We start from the raw sequence: 15216 nt of genomic DNA, 5'->3' as shown, positions 1-15216 counted from the left end.
ACAATTCCCGATAGGCCTAATTATAGTTTATATAAGGTATACGGAGGAGGAGCCGGGGGCTTCTGCTCAAGACAGACAAAATGAAGAGATAGGCCTAATTATAGTTTATATAAGGTATACGGAGGAGGAGCCGGGGGCTTCTGCTCAAGACAGACAAAATGAAGAGATAGGCCTAATTATAGTTTATATAAGGTATACGGAGGAGGAGCCGGGGGCTTCTGCTCAAGACAGACAAAATGAAGAGATAGGCCTAATTATAGTTTATATAAGGTATACGGAGGAGCCGGGGGCTTCTGCTCAAGACAGACAAAATAAAGAGATAGGCCTAATTATAGTTTATATAAGGTATACGGAGGAGCCGGGGGCTTCTGCTCAAGACAGACAAAATAAAGAGATACTATTAATTAACAGTACGCAACATTTTAAAACTGTACAAAAATATTAAAATGTTAATGTTAAAATCTCCCTATGCGAGACTTTATGTTGTATCAAAAATGGGGGACAACATACTGTACTCTAAAGGCGTGGCTGCATACGCCCTTCCCGTTACTCATTTTGCCAATTACTTTATTTCATGTCAATGAGTTCAAGCATGAGACGATTTTTAAGACCAAAATACTCCCATTTTAAGTCTGTTCTCACATTTTAGTAGACTAGTGGTAAAATTAAATTGAATTTTCTCTTGATAAATTTTGTTATAAACTTACGGGACTCCCCTCGACAACCCAAGTCATATGCGATAGTATAATATTGACGAATTCTACACATGCGCATGATTTAGAGCTTGACAATCGATTTCTCGAGCATTTCCGACAAAGTCCGAAGTTATCAGGTGCCATATTGTGTTATTGTTTTGATAGCCAGGATCGAGTACGTGTGTGTGGGACTTTAAATGTAGATAAAAAGTAGTCAATTTTCCCCATTAAATTCGGGATTCTCAAAGTCTATATAGGTTCATGTGTGGTTGTACTTTTCGAAATGTTAGATTGGAAATAATATACGTGTTATCTGACAATAAGTCTAGGCTTATTAGGTCATTTACCGGTATATCTAATTCATTACGGAATTCCTTTGTCGTCTGGCCAAGTGTGGCCCTACAACAAGCACTACTCTCCCTGGCCGATCAGCTGGTCTGACGTACATAAAACAGAGCGGAGGAACCCATCGACAGATCGGCCTAGCTTTAGACAATAAGGCACCGATCCCTGTCTTTGTTCTTTGTTGAAGAACAGTAGGACTAACTACAAAAAAGGTAATATTGTGTCATGGAGTTTATGTTTGATTGGGAGGATGGTGATCGGTTTTCTTTTGAGGATAGTGATCGGTTTGAAGAGGACTCGCTTTGTTCTTGGTTGAGTGACACAGAAAGTATTTGTAACAACTGGCGAGGCTGGAAGAAAGGGGCAGCCGGGGGATCACCTACAACATCACAGGCAGCGGCAGCAGCCCCCGTCGAAACATGTGACGGTAATTTTGGTTTACATTTGTACTATTTTATTTATTGAATTCAAAAGTAAACTTAGGCCTAGTCTTTGTTTCCGCAGCCAAAACAAAAATTGTGTAATTAATACAAAAATAAAGTCCAGTCATTACCGAACAACCAAGAGCCCAATCACAACTGATTTAAATGAGATAATTTATCAGTTAATTTTTCTCGAGCGAAATTGTAAACCCCGTTTCCACAGACAGTTTATCGGTTAATTTTTGGCTGCGAAAATACGGCCAAAGTAGTTGAAATTATATGTTGTAATGTATTTGGCATGGCTAATTTGTGTTTCTAGGTTTGACCCTAACCTAACCCCACATGAATAATGATATTCATCCTGGTTGAGGAATTGAAATTAAGATGAAGAACATGCTATAAACATTGTACACCATCCATTACACACAAGTTCCATTCCCTATTTTCTGATTTCAAAATAATCTGTCTGCTGGTACACTTTCACACATTTTTCCCGATGGTAGATCATTATATTAAGCTGTTCTTATTTTTTTCCTAAGGTTAAACTCAAACCATACATGTACATTAAAGAGAGTATGATCACCTTTGTTTTTCTATTATTAAATCCATATAAAATATCATTTTTTCTTCAGAAAAGTGTAAAAAATAATTGTTGATGGAAATTGGCAACATGTCAAGTCTGTTACTCAAAATAGAGCTTGTGTACAATTTCATTTTCCATATGAGAGTTATAGATCCATCTAGTACTGTATATGGGGGCAGTTCGTGTATCCCCTTCACAATAGTCTCAGTAACAGTTCCAATCAAGGAAATGAATGCCTGTTTGTTATAGTTATTATAAATTAATATAATTCATTTCTTAGAAGTTTTGCCATTGGTCGAGCTAGCTGCAAGGACTGTAGCATTTCACATTCCATTTGAAGTTGTAGAGAATGTCTATCCACCTGTTCCTGAAAATCTTCAACTGCGGATCTCCTTTTGGAGCTTCCCAGAAAATGAGGATGATATACGGTATGTGACCGTCTTGTTATTGTGTACGTTTCTGTTAGTCAACTCCAATCAAGCCAGTTTTAAACAGTTAAATTATATTTTAACTATTTTGCTTTATAACTGTTATTTTTAAAATGATATTTAATTAGTCCTATTTCTGCTGCCAAGAAAATGTGGTAATTTATTCATACTCATTATTAATCAGTTATCTGTTCACAACAGAAACAGACCCATTGTCATTATTTAGTTGTACTGTACATTGTAAAAAAGGCCATTTCCTTCAAGGTCTACCATACCATACAGCCTAAACCTTAGCTCAAGGTTTGTCCTTCCAGTAAAGTTTAATCCAGCACCAACCAAATGTACATATACATGTGTTATACTGTATAACAGATACCTAGACCTACTATATTAATTTTAATGTGAACATATAACAAATTACAGTATGGTACAATAAGTGGTATAACTAATGATAACTATATTGTGTCATTTCTTTGTATTCTAATATTCATAAGTAGAATAGCATGGTAGATTTATGAATCATTCTTTAATCACATAAAAGACAATACTATTTTGATATTTTCTTATAGGAGACCATAAATATATTAATTATTTGAAGATCTAAATTCCTTTTAATAAACATTCTCTTCCCTTTTTTAGATTGTATTCCTGTTTAGCTAATGGGAGTCCTGAGGAATTTCAGAAGGGTGAGCTTTTGCTGAAAAGTAAAGTGGTTAAGGATGTTTTACAAATTGGTAAGTATTACAATTTTATCATTTAATTGTTTTATCATGAAAAGTGACTAGGGGTCAGTTTTCTTAGATCTCCTATTGTTTGTATATACTGGTATAGTCCTTCGTACAGTACATGAGTTCCTTATCAGTGGCGTAACGCAGAGGCCTAAGGCCTCTTGTTTAGGAACCCTAAGTGGCCCTCTAACACTGGAGGCCTCAGGCGTTTTTAGCACACATTAACAATATATATTTTTTTCTCTAACAAGGATTTCACCTTAGTGGAACCATTGGACCATCAACAACCTTGTCAATCAAAGATACCTTTAATGTTGCCATTACCTTCTACAAGAGACGCATAACAACATGTAGCTGCACGTGTACCATAACGGGCAAGTGGTGTTCTCACGTCGTCGCGCTCTGCCTTTATCGTATTGTGAATGCGGAAAATGTATGTCTGCGTGCGCCAGTTTCAGAATCGTTGTCGCGCCTTCATCGCGATCAGCTTCAGAAGTTTGCACAATACTTAATTAGTGAACTACCACAACAAGTAAGTGACAATGCAATTTTAGGAGTACACACAAATTCTCACCTTTTTAACTCTTAATTTTCTGCTTTTTATTTAATTTGTTAAGCACATTGAGGCTTTGCATAATGCGCTATATAAGCCCCATTTATTATTACTATATAGTTAGTTTCGATATATTGATTGTGTTTTAAAAGTCTTTTGTAACAATACACATAAACAAAACAATTTTTCTTGTGACTGACATTTGTATTGGGGAAATGTATTTTTGAAAGAAAAGGAAAGATTTTTGTTTGATTGCTGTCAAGAAATGCAAATGAAACCCTTTTTTTTGTTTATAGATTCTACCTACAGCTCAACGATTGCTAGATGAATTACTGTCATCGCAAGCAAATACCATCAATACAGTTCGTGGAGCACCAGATCCTACAGCAGGACCACCAGCGACTGAACCAAGCCAATGGTTCCTGGATGATAGCCTATTACATGAGAACATCAAGAAAACATTATTGCGCTTTTGTGGACCAGGCCCACTTGTTTTTAGGTAAAGTTCTCTTGAAATTATTGTTAGCTTAAATTGTATTATTGTATGTTTGTAATTATATGCATTAACGTTATCCATTACTCACAAAAATAAGTACCTGTTCAAATATAGTTTAGTCCTGTATGGTTATTTTGCTGATAAATAAAATGAAACCCAAACATGTGTATCAGCACAAGGGCAATAATGTGCGCAAATGCGGTATATCTTAAACTACTTCTAGCCAAACTCTAGAAAGGACAAAAATGTGTATGCATTCTTTGAATAATATTGATATCGATTTTGTCTTACAGTGATGTGAATTCCCTGTACCTATCAAATCCTGCTCCTGCTGCCTCAGCTGAATGGACCAACTTATTACGTCCACTGAGAGGACGAGAACCAGAAGGCGTCTGGAATCTTTTATCTATAATTCGTGAATTGTTTCGTAGACGTGATAGTAATGCCATCTTTCTTTTGAAGATTCTTACAGAAGAATGTATTTCTTGTGAACAGGTAAGATTTACCAAAAATACATGATTTATTAAGCTCTGTCTACACTATCAAACGTTATGTGACAAAAAACATATATGGACACCATGATGTAATATCACTACCATATTTAAGCATATCACTACCATATTATTTGGCCACATAACACTTTTTTGTCAAACTTGTTTGATAGTGTAGAAAGAGCTTTACAGTATTGAAAAAAATGCATCTTCATTTTCATTATTCATGATTGCCACCATCAAGTGTTGTGATAATAATTTCTTTGGACTAAAGTTTTTAGCCATGACCAAAAATTGTGCATTATAATAATTTCTTGATTTTACCTGTAGGTGGTTGTATGGTGGTTTAGTATACGTACTTCAGCGATTCACTCTCACCACGGTAACCATGGCCACCGTGCTCATAACAACAACAGTTCGTCAATGCAGAATCAGCATTCATGTGCCAGTATGTGTGATGAGATCGTAACTCTGTGGCGTTACGCTTCACTGAATCCCGCTAACTCACCCGCACAGCGGAAACAGTTTGGTGCTGAATTCCGTAAATGGCACCTTCAGGTCATCGAGAGTTCCAAGAAGGGGCGAAGAGTGGGAGGAGGAGGTGTGAATGTACGTAAAGTTGACATGGACGTTTTTGCAGGATTTAAACCAGCTATTGAGGCATGCCTTCAGGATTGGAATGACTTTCCAATCGAGGGCGTTACATTTTCAGAACGGAATTCTGAAGAAGATGTTTGTAATTGGATAGAGGATGATCATTTTGCAGCATCGTCCAAAGATTACACTGTGCCACAATCGGACTGCAAGCATTCCACTGATACAAAACATGTCAATCGGCAGAAATCTGATGAATGCGACTCTGACTTTATTGCAATTGACAGTTCAGACTCTCGTGGCGACGAAACGGAAAATATTGTACAATCCATCGAAGGTTTGCATGTTTTAGACGGCGATGACGAGTCGGAATCTGGAAATGTAGTTCAAGGAGCAAGAAGAAAGAACAAGAGTAAACATTCTGAGAAAGATTTCTCAAATCGAGAAAAAAGTGATGGTGATTCTGACGGTTCAAACACGGAAACATCGAACGTTGTGGATGATGCAGCAGCAGGTTCCATCCCCGATGGTGGCGCTGCAGCCGAAGCACCCCCAGGCCAAGTCAAAGAGCCTGATGAATTAAACATGTACTTTTATGACACAAAGGCTAAAGTTCAAGATCTACCAAAAAAGAAGAAAGATGAAGTGTATAATCCATTTAATGGTGTCAAACCAGTTGATGATAAAATGCAGGTGTGTATGTATATGATGCCCTGGGTTTTATAGTGCACACAAGCCATATATGTACACTGGACCTCCATTATAAGTTGTTATCCGAGAAAGTTCTACCACCAGAACTATGATCTAGGAGAGACTTGAACATGTGCTGCTATTATGGTTTGTAGTGCCCCTGCCTTAACCACTTAGAACTTGACTCTACTAAACATAAATTATAATGTCTTCATAAACTATTTTTAGAAAAAAAATAATATTCTCTTACAGCAGATAGACTACAAACATTATCTGTATTGTTTTCATTGCGTTCGGGGTGTATTCATTATGCCAAATAGTCTTTATAATTCATTATTATTTCGGTATTTGTTTCTGTGATTATTAAAACATACATTTTGTTATTTCAGATACAGTTTAACAGAACAGAGGCTCTGTATGTACATGGTCATACTTGGTATGCCTGTCATCTAGCCATCCAGCTAGCTGAGGAGATGGTAGCTAATCCACCTAAGCTTGATACTGAGATACCAAGTGGACTGTCCAATAAGGTTTAATATTATCTTAAATCTTAATACAAATTTATTTTTGAGATACAAGAAGCATCCAACAGCATTACATGTCCATACAAGATAACAATATAAAACTATATGTTTCATATTAATGAAACACTGTTTTTGGTCAGGAGAACATTCTGCTACTGGTGACAGTTTAAAGGGTGGTTTCTAGGCTGAGCCTTTCAAACCCCTTATCCTGATCCAGAATTTGATTTATTTAATAATATTTATCCTCAGTTGAAGAAACTGGGCTTAAGTCCTCCACAGCAGCTCAAGAATCAGTCTGAGATGGATCAATATGCTCTTGTAACTACTCCTCCGAAAGATGCACTGGGTTCTTTCAAATGAACACAAGCCAGATGTGTACACTGGACCTCCAGTTTTAAGTCCAGACTCGACTTGCCTCATGTTAATAAGTAGTATAAATAAACTTGTTTTAACCATTTTTTATTATTCCTACTGCCAGGTAAGAAAACGCTACCTTCACCAGCAGAGTAAATTGGCAAGTCAATTACTGTTTAAGATCAGCTTCCTCTGCAGTGTTCTAGCAGAACAGCCTGGTTGCCATAACCTAGCATTTCAAATTGGATTACTAGGTTTACAGATTACTAGACAGCCTGCATCAACTAAAGGACTTGAGGTAAGTCATTGACAAAATAGTTTAAAGATTGATAAATTAAGCATATTGATCAATGGCATCATACAGTAGATACAGCCAATGTATATTGAAATCTCATCTCAAAAAATGAATGTTTATAATGAATGAACTTTTTTAAGAGTTGAAAGATTGTTTTATTTATGAGGCGTCCTGAGTTGAAAGTGTAACTATTCTATTCAAGGCAGAGCCCGGTTAAATAAAACAGTCAGAATTTCAACAAAATTGACCAATTAGGATACACTTAGGTGCGCTATAAAAAAGAATGTATGATTATATAATACTAATTTTCATACTGGGATATGTAGTATGGAATGTAATTCTCGGGTGCGACTCAAATTCACGATCAATAACCTGGCGTTGATACCTCTAGTCCACCGAGCTTGAGCTGATGGCTAGGGGTTGTGATTTATTTTTGTTTATTGTTTGTGATTTACATTTTAAATATTTGTTTCATCCAGGTGAAATTAGCGAACCAAGAGTCTGAACTAGTGCTGTTATTGAAGAGGGTTCCACTAGGAGTTCCAGAAATGGATCAGCTACGGCAGCTGGCGGAGCAAATGCGCAATTGGTCGATGCAGAAACTTGCAGAAGGCGTTCTGCCACTTATGCTTGCTGGCTACATCTTTGAGGCCATGTGTTTAACATCATCAGGTGTGCATGGAAAATTCACTTTAATATAAAATAAAAATAGAAATAATTTTAGTTTTAAAATATATTAATTTCTACATTGTTATTTTTATTATTATTATATTGTGCAATTTTATTGTACAAAAACTATAAGTTATGTAAATATTTTTTTCAGCGTTGTCACCAGTGAGATCTCCATCAAAATCTATCATAACGACAGAACATCGACAGGAAGATGAAATTCTAGGGTTTGAGGCTGCAGTGGCCGCTCTGGCAATGAAAAACAACGTATCAGAAGCTGCTCACCCCTTGCTGTGTGAAGGAACACGAAGACAACGTGGAGACTTAGCTTTGTCCATGTGTATGCACTACAGAGATGACCAGACAAGGCTAAGAAGGGTTAGTAATCAGTGTATTACAGTATAGCATTAATATACAATGATCTTTCTTCTACATAAATCTTTATCTTACATATTAAAGAATGGTATATGACCAAGTATAATCCTACCCTCCTCCCCTCCCCTCTCCCCTAAAATTTTCGTCAAATTACCCCCTTGAACTATATACAGTCATAAAAGTATTTGTTTCTTGAAGTATACATTTTAACAAAAATATGTTTTTGTAATCTTTGACTTGAAAAGGTTGTTTGATTGATTAACAAACAATAACGAAGTGTACCATTAACATTATTTATCAATTTTCATTAAAGATATTAGATGCATTCTTGGACAAACAGCATTTAAGTCCTACACAGAAAGTTGTGCAGTGTATTCCAAGTTCTATAGCTCCAAACAAACCTACATTTCAATCAACGGCATCAAGGCAAACTGTTAGTGAAGCATCAAGGAGGGAACAACCACATCACCATGTTGTCAACAGAGTATCTAGTCATGAACCTAGAACCACAAATCATGACCAGAAGAAAGGGAACCAATCCGTTGATAGCAAAGGCCGACGGACAAAGCATCTAGATGGTGCACGGGGTGGCGCATGCGATTCTGAAGGTAGAAACGCTAGAAGAAGCGGCGCCTCTAAAGACTGCCCTGAGCATGAACACGTTCAAAGTATGTTAGCACAACAGCAGACCGGGAAAAGTACCTCTATGGTTACTAGCTGGGAAGAGGAAGCTGCTGGTGCACATGGCGGTGCCTCTTGTAGCAGTAACCCATCTAAGTGGGACAAAATGTTTGGACGACATACAAAGAGAAGTCGAGGTTAATATTCCTTTTTATTTGTAAATTGAAACTACAGTTCCTCCATTTAAAATTACTGATTGTAAATCTGAGATTATAGCATTCTGCAACTTGAATGAAAAAAATAATCATGATTAAACTGTTGACCAAAAACAGTAACCATTTTGAAAATTGTGTTCACCCAGCATAATGAACAAAACAAAAATATTTCTATGTAATATTTTGAATCATCCAAATTCGTTATTACATAATGTTTATAAATGTGTATATATTTCTTTGTAACTAAAAATATGTTTGTTTTAATATAGAAATGGCAAGCATTGATAGTAGCGCACCAGAGACCACATCCAGTGACAATTCACCTGCCCTAGGACGTCGGTTACCACCATCAGGTGGCTGGAGTAGGCATCAAGGCCCTGGAAGTGACAGCGGCAGCAGTGGCAACTCTAGTGACTCCCTTAGTTCTAGTAGTTCATGGGACAGGCCTGCAAACGCTGCTTCCAATGAAGCAAGAGATCACGTAGAAGGGTAAGTAGGCTACTCTATCTAAACACAGGAAGCTCATTCATTCATATATATATATTTCATTCATATAACAATATCTGTATAACATTAACATTCTGTAAAACTCTGTTTACACTATCAAACTAGTTTGAAAAAAAAAGGTGTGATGTGCCCTAAAATGGTAGTGATATGCTTGAATATGGTAGTGATATGTCATCATCATGTCCATATATGGCCACATTACATTTTTCTGTCACATAAAGATAGTGTTGACGAGAGTTTAGGATTATCCTTATCTGGAAATAAGTATTTGCCCAATCTCAATCGCAAGTATTACTATTATTTGATCGTTCACATATTTTTTAATTGGGGAGTGCTAACATATAATTATAATAGTATGTCAAAAAGTTATAAAGTAGATCATGATTTCATTTTAAATGTCGAAAGGGAGAGTGTGTGCCCCTAGCTCCAGTAAGCGTATATCTGGCATTGTAGATCATATAGCAGCGTGCTTACCTCCTTACCTCCACACCCCAATATGTAATTTATTGTGCAGGAAAATCAATGTGTATGTGTATGCACCTAAACTTCATCATGTATTTTAACAACATTTAATTTGCATTGTAATCATTGTGTTATATGTGTACTTAATATTTCAATCATTGGTCTTGGTTTTATAGTGCAATAAATGTTGCATTAAGGGTAGGACCTTGTGTGGCATCCGAAATGAACGAATCGAGAAGTTCAACTCCTAGCCCCCGTAATGGAAGGTATGTGTACAACAAAGGTTACTGTAGAACTATAATTTTATAGTACAGTAATATACAGATATTGCCTGCTTAGAGGTGAAATATAAGATTTTACATCCCTGAGGGAATATATGTTTCCCGAAGCGCAAGCTCAGGGAAATATATATTCACGAGAGCAGGGTATGTCAAATCTTATATTTTACCAATATAAAAGACGGCATCTGCTATATTATATAGCCAACAACCAGTAGAATATCTGCTGGGTTGGGTAGCTAGGCCTCCTTATGTAAATAAGCCTGCCTAGGCTAGTTAAGCGTTGCAATCACTTTACCTTGCGAAGAATAATATACAGATAATTCTTAATTAATGATACGGTGGACTAATCTTTGTGAGTTCGAGTCCCAGTAGATGACTTTTATTTATTTATCACAATGTCCTATGCTAATTACTATAATAATTTTTGTAGAATGCATTAATCTATAAAAGACAACATTAAAGATCAAAGATAAATAATAAAGCTCATCTAACAGCAAAATAATAATTTATAGTTAACCTTTATAAAGGTAATTGTATTTTTCTATTTTCTTTGCAACCAATCTAAAAAGAATTTTATTTGATTTCAAACTCTTTTCAGATATCGTGGGAAAAACCGAACGTATTGTCCTTCAATACCTAATCAGCCAAGCGAGGCATCGGCTCATTTTTACCTAGAGCTAGCAAAGACCATAGTCACCAAAGCTGGGGGTAACTCTAGTCCAACACACTTTACTCAGAATCCAGCCAATAACAACCAGTCTGGTCCTCACCGGGGACTGTTATTGGCTGCTTTTGAAGTTGGGTTTTATGCCCTTAGCTTATACAATGCTGTATCACCAAACTGGCTGTCGAGGACATATTCTGCATATGAGTCTTTTATTAGAAGTAAGTTAAGATAAGATAATAAGATTTATGAAGCGCACTTATCCACAAAGTGCTCAAGGCGCTTGTGAAAACCATGAAAAACACAAACCTTGAAACTAAAAGTTAGTTGTAAATATGGACATATTGATTGAAAATGGGGTTTATGACCAATCATATGACTTTTTCTTTTCGAAGTAATTGTCATACACGCTTGTCATAGTGTCTTTTTAGTGGATAACATTAACAAAAAAACAATTTAATGTTTTACTCACGTATATTGTTTGATGAGATTATATTGTGTTGTTGTTGTTTTATTTTTGTTGTAGAGGGATGTTATATTTACTGTGATTTACATATAAGGCTCTTATAACAAAGCTTACTAGTGTATGAACCTAACAATACCAATACCAAATTTTGAATTATAACATTTCTCAATTATAAACCCTAGTTGAACATAGCAAGATGTTTACTTTAAACAAAACTTTTCATAGAGGTCATTGCACTGTTTCAGGTCAAGCTCTTGAGTTGGGTAGTGGTGGAATCAATATTCTTGTTAACTATTGGGAAGGACATCTAACGCCAGCAGAAGCTGCTGCCATAGCTGACCGTGCATCAAGATGTCGTGACCTACAGATGGTTCAAGCGGCAGCTGAGCTAGCTTTGTCCTGTCTCTCTCATGCCCATGCTTTAAATCCATCAGATGTCAACAGAGCTTTGCTACAGGTAGATATCTTGCACATACATCCTTCCACACTAACAAGTAGTAACAAGCTTATTATTTAGAAACAAAATATGTTTAGTAGTGTGAAGCCAATTCGTGTTTCAAAGAACCTTAAAAACACCAGTTGGCCTGTTCCTTACTTAAGTAGTATTCACTTAGTTAGGAACATTTTTACATACCCAGTATGATTGGTGAATATGGCCACTGGTACACAGCTATAGACAAGTTAGCACTTTCCCTATTCCCCTTTAATGATTCAACTATTATTTCCTAATCTTTAGGATAATACCAGCATACTACATACTTTATCATACTTTACATACTACTACATTATCTTTATAACATATATTATGCGATGTCTTTGTTCTTTTATACAAAAAGAAATTAACCCTTGACCTTTTATCAATAAGTATAACTGTATATTTTACTCTAGATCCAGCCACTGATACCCACAGCATTGTCATTTTTTCAGTAATTTGCCTTTGGATTTGTATATTTTACTCTATATATATATTATGTGTTTTCCCACTTTGTTTTAGTGTAAAGAACAAGATGTGAGCATGCTGAGTAAGGCATGTTTAGCAGTTGAGACTGCTGCTAAAGGAGGAGATGTTTACCCTGATGTACTCTTTACTGTTGGTAAACACTGGGAATGGCTTCACAAGCAAACACAGCATCACCGTGATGATGATGCCAACATTCCACCAGAGGACAACAATATTGCAGTTGCGGGAGCATTGGTTGCGCAAGGAATGATACCACCATACCATGAGGCTGTACCAGTATCTATTCCACTACCGCTGTACCACACTTATCCTTTACAGTATGGGGCTAGGCCTAACCATCCATCTCATCCCTACCATCCAGCAAGGCCTGGTTTTATTCCTCACAACCAGCCACCAACATCACAAGCAAATGCAATGTATGGTCCACCAATGTTTCCAGCAGGCTCTCTGCCCTATGTACCTGCTGTTGGCTTCCCTTCAAGAGGGATTGTAGGCCCAACTGTTCAACCGTACATGGGTGGTACACCTCCAGTCTCTGCCATGCTTCCAGCTTCAGGAAGAGGTGCCAGAACTGGATCACCAGCTCTAGTTCCTGCTGCTGTAGTACCACACCAGAGTCAGTATTACCTTCATCACACATACCGTGTAGGTATGCTGGCAATGGATACACTAGCTAGACGGGTACATGATGAACGTTATCAGTCGCGGTTCTCTCGTAATCCTCCGTATGGAGAAGATGTGAAGTGGCTACTCGGTATAGCTAAGAAACTAGGTATGTATCAACATTTTTATAATGAATTTAAACAAATCCCGTAATTTGAATTACAATACTTTATCTAATAAATATTTTCCAAATTTTAAAATAGGTGCGTCACATGTGCAGCAGTATTGCCTCAGTGTTCCAAACATCATATTTAGTCCGTATGTTCTTCAGGAGATTGTGACCGAGTCCGCTCAATTCCTGTCAAATGTCCATCATACGCCGCTACAGAACACGCTACGAACACCGCCACTAACACACATAATTCAGAAATGCCAGCAGATGTACATGCAGTGTATTCATCAGCGTATGAATCATATTAACCAGCACGAGTATGAGGAGGTACTCGGGATTATGCGCAACGCACAGAGCGCGTTCCTCATGTCACCGTGTGGAGGTAGCCAATTCCAAGACTTTTTAAATAATTTACATCGTATGAAACCCGGCAAACGCGAAATGCTGACACGGATAATATCAAGCCTATCGTTTGGTAACATCTATGAACATTCATTATCAAATCGCTGACATGGTTATCGCATTTACATAAAACAATTCAGGCTGAGTTTTATTGACAAATAGTAACTAGGTTAATGTGTTACTAATCTTGTTCAACCACAATGTGGTTATAATTAGATGTTGCTTTAATTATTACAGATGAATATGTGCATTCATTGTGTAAAAGTTTGGTCTAAAGAAACTTTCTATCTTTTTGTGAAATACAGTACTTCAGAATGTAGAAATGATGTTGCATATAATTTGGAATGAAGAACAAAAATGACCTAATGTATGCAGCGAATAGGTATTGTGTATTATTAAGCAATTTTTTGGTTTTATTATTGTGCCGAAATTATTGATTTTTGTATATAAATCTTAATACTATTTATTATACATTTTTAAAGTTTGTCGTGAATGTGTGTTTATTGTCATAGTTAGAAGTTCATTAACAATTATTCTGAGACAATGAGGTCATTTTAATGAATTTAAATTTGTATTCTTAAAAAAATAAATAAGAATTTGCTCCTCACACCAAACAAAATACTGAGAGCTAAGCAGTGCCCAGAGGAAAAACAGTCATTAAAATATACTGAAAGGCTAAAAACGCCAAAGACCTCCAGCATCGGAACTTGGAGGGCCACTTAGGTTTCCTAAACCAGGGGCCTCAGGCCTCTGCTTTACGCCCCTGACAGTAATCCAGATTCCAAAACCTGTAGAGAAAAATGTAACATTGCATGGATTTAGTCCTTAGTTTTTCATATTAAACAAAATTTAAGATTTAAATTCTGCAAACACATGGTCAGCTTTATTGAGAGCATGCTTAACAAGTTTTATTAAAAGTATATTTTAAACTCTAGTTAAGATCTTTTTCATGATGTTTAATGTGGTTATAAGGGTGGTAATCAATGCTTGCCTGCTCAACCAATTGATATTTTGTTTACATTCTACAATGGTATTTTATTCTACTAAAGTCTTTGAGTGAGATTTCAGTTTGTGATATGATCTACAACTATGCATTTGCATTGCAAATCTAAAGGTCCATATTATCTTATAGATTTCAAATTTGTACTACTGTATTTTAAATCTAAATATGTGTGTGAGTCTATTACACAGTGGAGTATTCCACATTTTAAACATGGCTGATACAGATAATAAGTAAATATTTCAGGAGAAATATATTTTTTGCAGCCTATTATCTGTTAAGCTCTGTCTACACTATCAAAGTTTGACAAGAAAAAGTGTGATGTGCCCAAATATGGTAGTGATATGCTTTACTAATGTGGCACATCAGAGTTTGTTTTGTCACATAAAGCTTAATAATGTAGACAGAACTTTAGAACATTGGGTAAACTATAATGGTTTTGTTTTATTTTAGTTTTTGAATTTATTTTACTACTTTTTAATACTATGACCCATACATGTGCATCCTCAGGTATTGTAATTTAAACAATTTAAAGGCTACATACAAATGTTGTAAATATAGTACCATGACCTACAGAACAGAAATAAACAATTAAAATTTAAAACTGTAGTTTGTTCTAT

The 15216-nt window shown here is 36.2% G+C and overlaps 2 protein-coding genes across 3 annotated transcripts in view; one reads left to right on the top strand and one right to left on the bottom strand.

The window, feature by feature from the left end:
- Nucleotides 1-15216, bottom strand: part of LOC144845171 (PDZ and LIM domain protein 5-like) — an 83188-nt gene that overhangs the window by 59808 nt on the left and 8164 nt on the right. The window lies entirely within an intron of this gene.
- On the top strand, nt 880-15198 carry LOC144845866 (zinc finger SWIM domain-containing protein 8-like). Of its 2 annotated transcripts, none has more exons than XM_078703342.1 (18): nt 880-1467; nt 2326-2473; nt 3113-3207; nt 3453-3733; nt 4051-4253; nt 4544-4745; nt 5072-6028; nt 6415-6555; nt 7028-7201; nt 7678-7870; nt 8034-8245; nt 8556-9060; nt 9348-9567; nt 10224-10313; nt 10927-11213; nt 11704-11915; nt 12453-13191; nt 13286-15198. In XM_078703342.1, the coding sequence occupies exons 1-18, from the start codon at nt 1266-1268 to the stop codon at nt 13702-13704; spliced, it is 5280 nt and encodes a 1759-aa protein (XP_078559468.1). In that variant the 5' UTR covers nt 880-1265; the 3' UTR covers nt 13705-15198. The 2 variants fall into 2 exon arrangements, with proteins under 2 accessions (XP_078559468.1, XP_078559467.1); XM_078703341.1 differs by having other exon boundaries at nt 8022-8245.

Source organism: Antedon bifida, chromosome 6, assembly GCF_963402885.1.
Source record: "Antedon bifida chromosome 6, ecAntBifi1.1, whole genome shotgun sequence".
NCBI classification, from domain to species: Eukaryota; Metazoa; Echinodermata; class Crinoidea; order Comatulida; family Antedonidae; genus Antedon; species Antedon bifida.
This window is presented reverse-complemented; position numbering and strand designations above follow the sequence as displayed.

What these genes read in the sequence shown, in the direction of transcription:
- LOC144845866 (XM_078703341.1), top strand. Translation starts at nt 1,266, where the DNA reads ATGGAGTTTATGTTTGATTGGGAGGATGGTGATCGGTTTTCTTTTGAG. An exon ending in ACCAGACAAGGCTAAGAAGG is followed by an intron (nt 8,246 to 8,555) that starts GTTAGTAATCAG and finishes TTTTCATTAAAG; the next exon opens with ATATTAGATGCATTCTTGGA. An exon ending in ACATACAAAGAGAAGTCGAG is followed by an intron (nt 9,061 to 9,347) that starts GTTAATATTCCT and finishes GTTTTAATATAG; the next exon opens with AAATGGCAAGCATTGATAGT.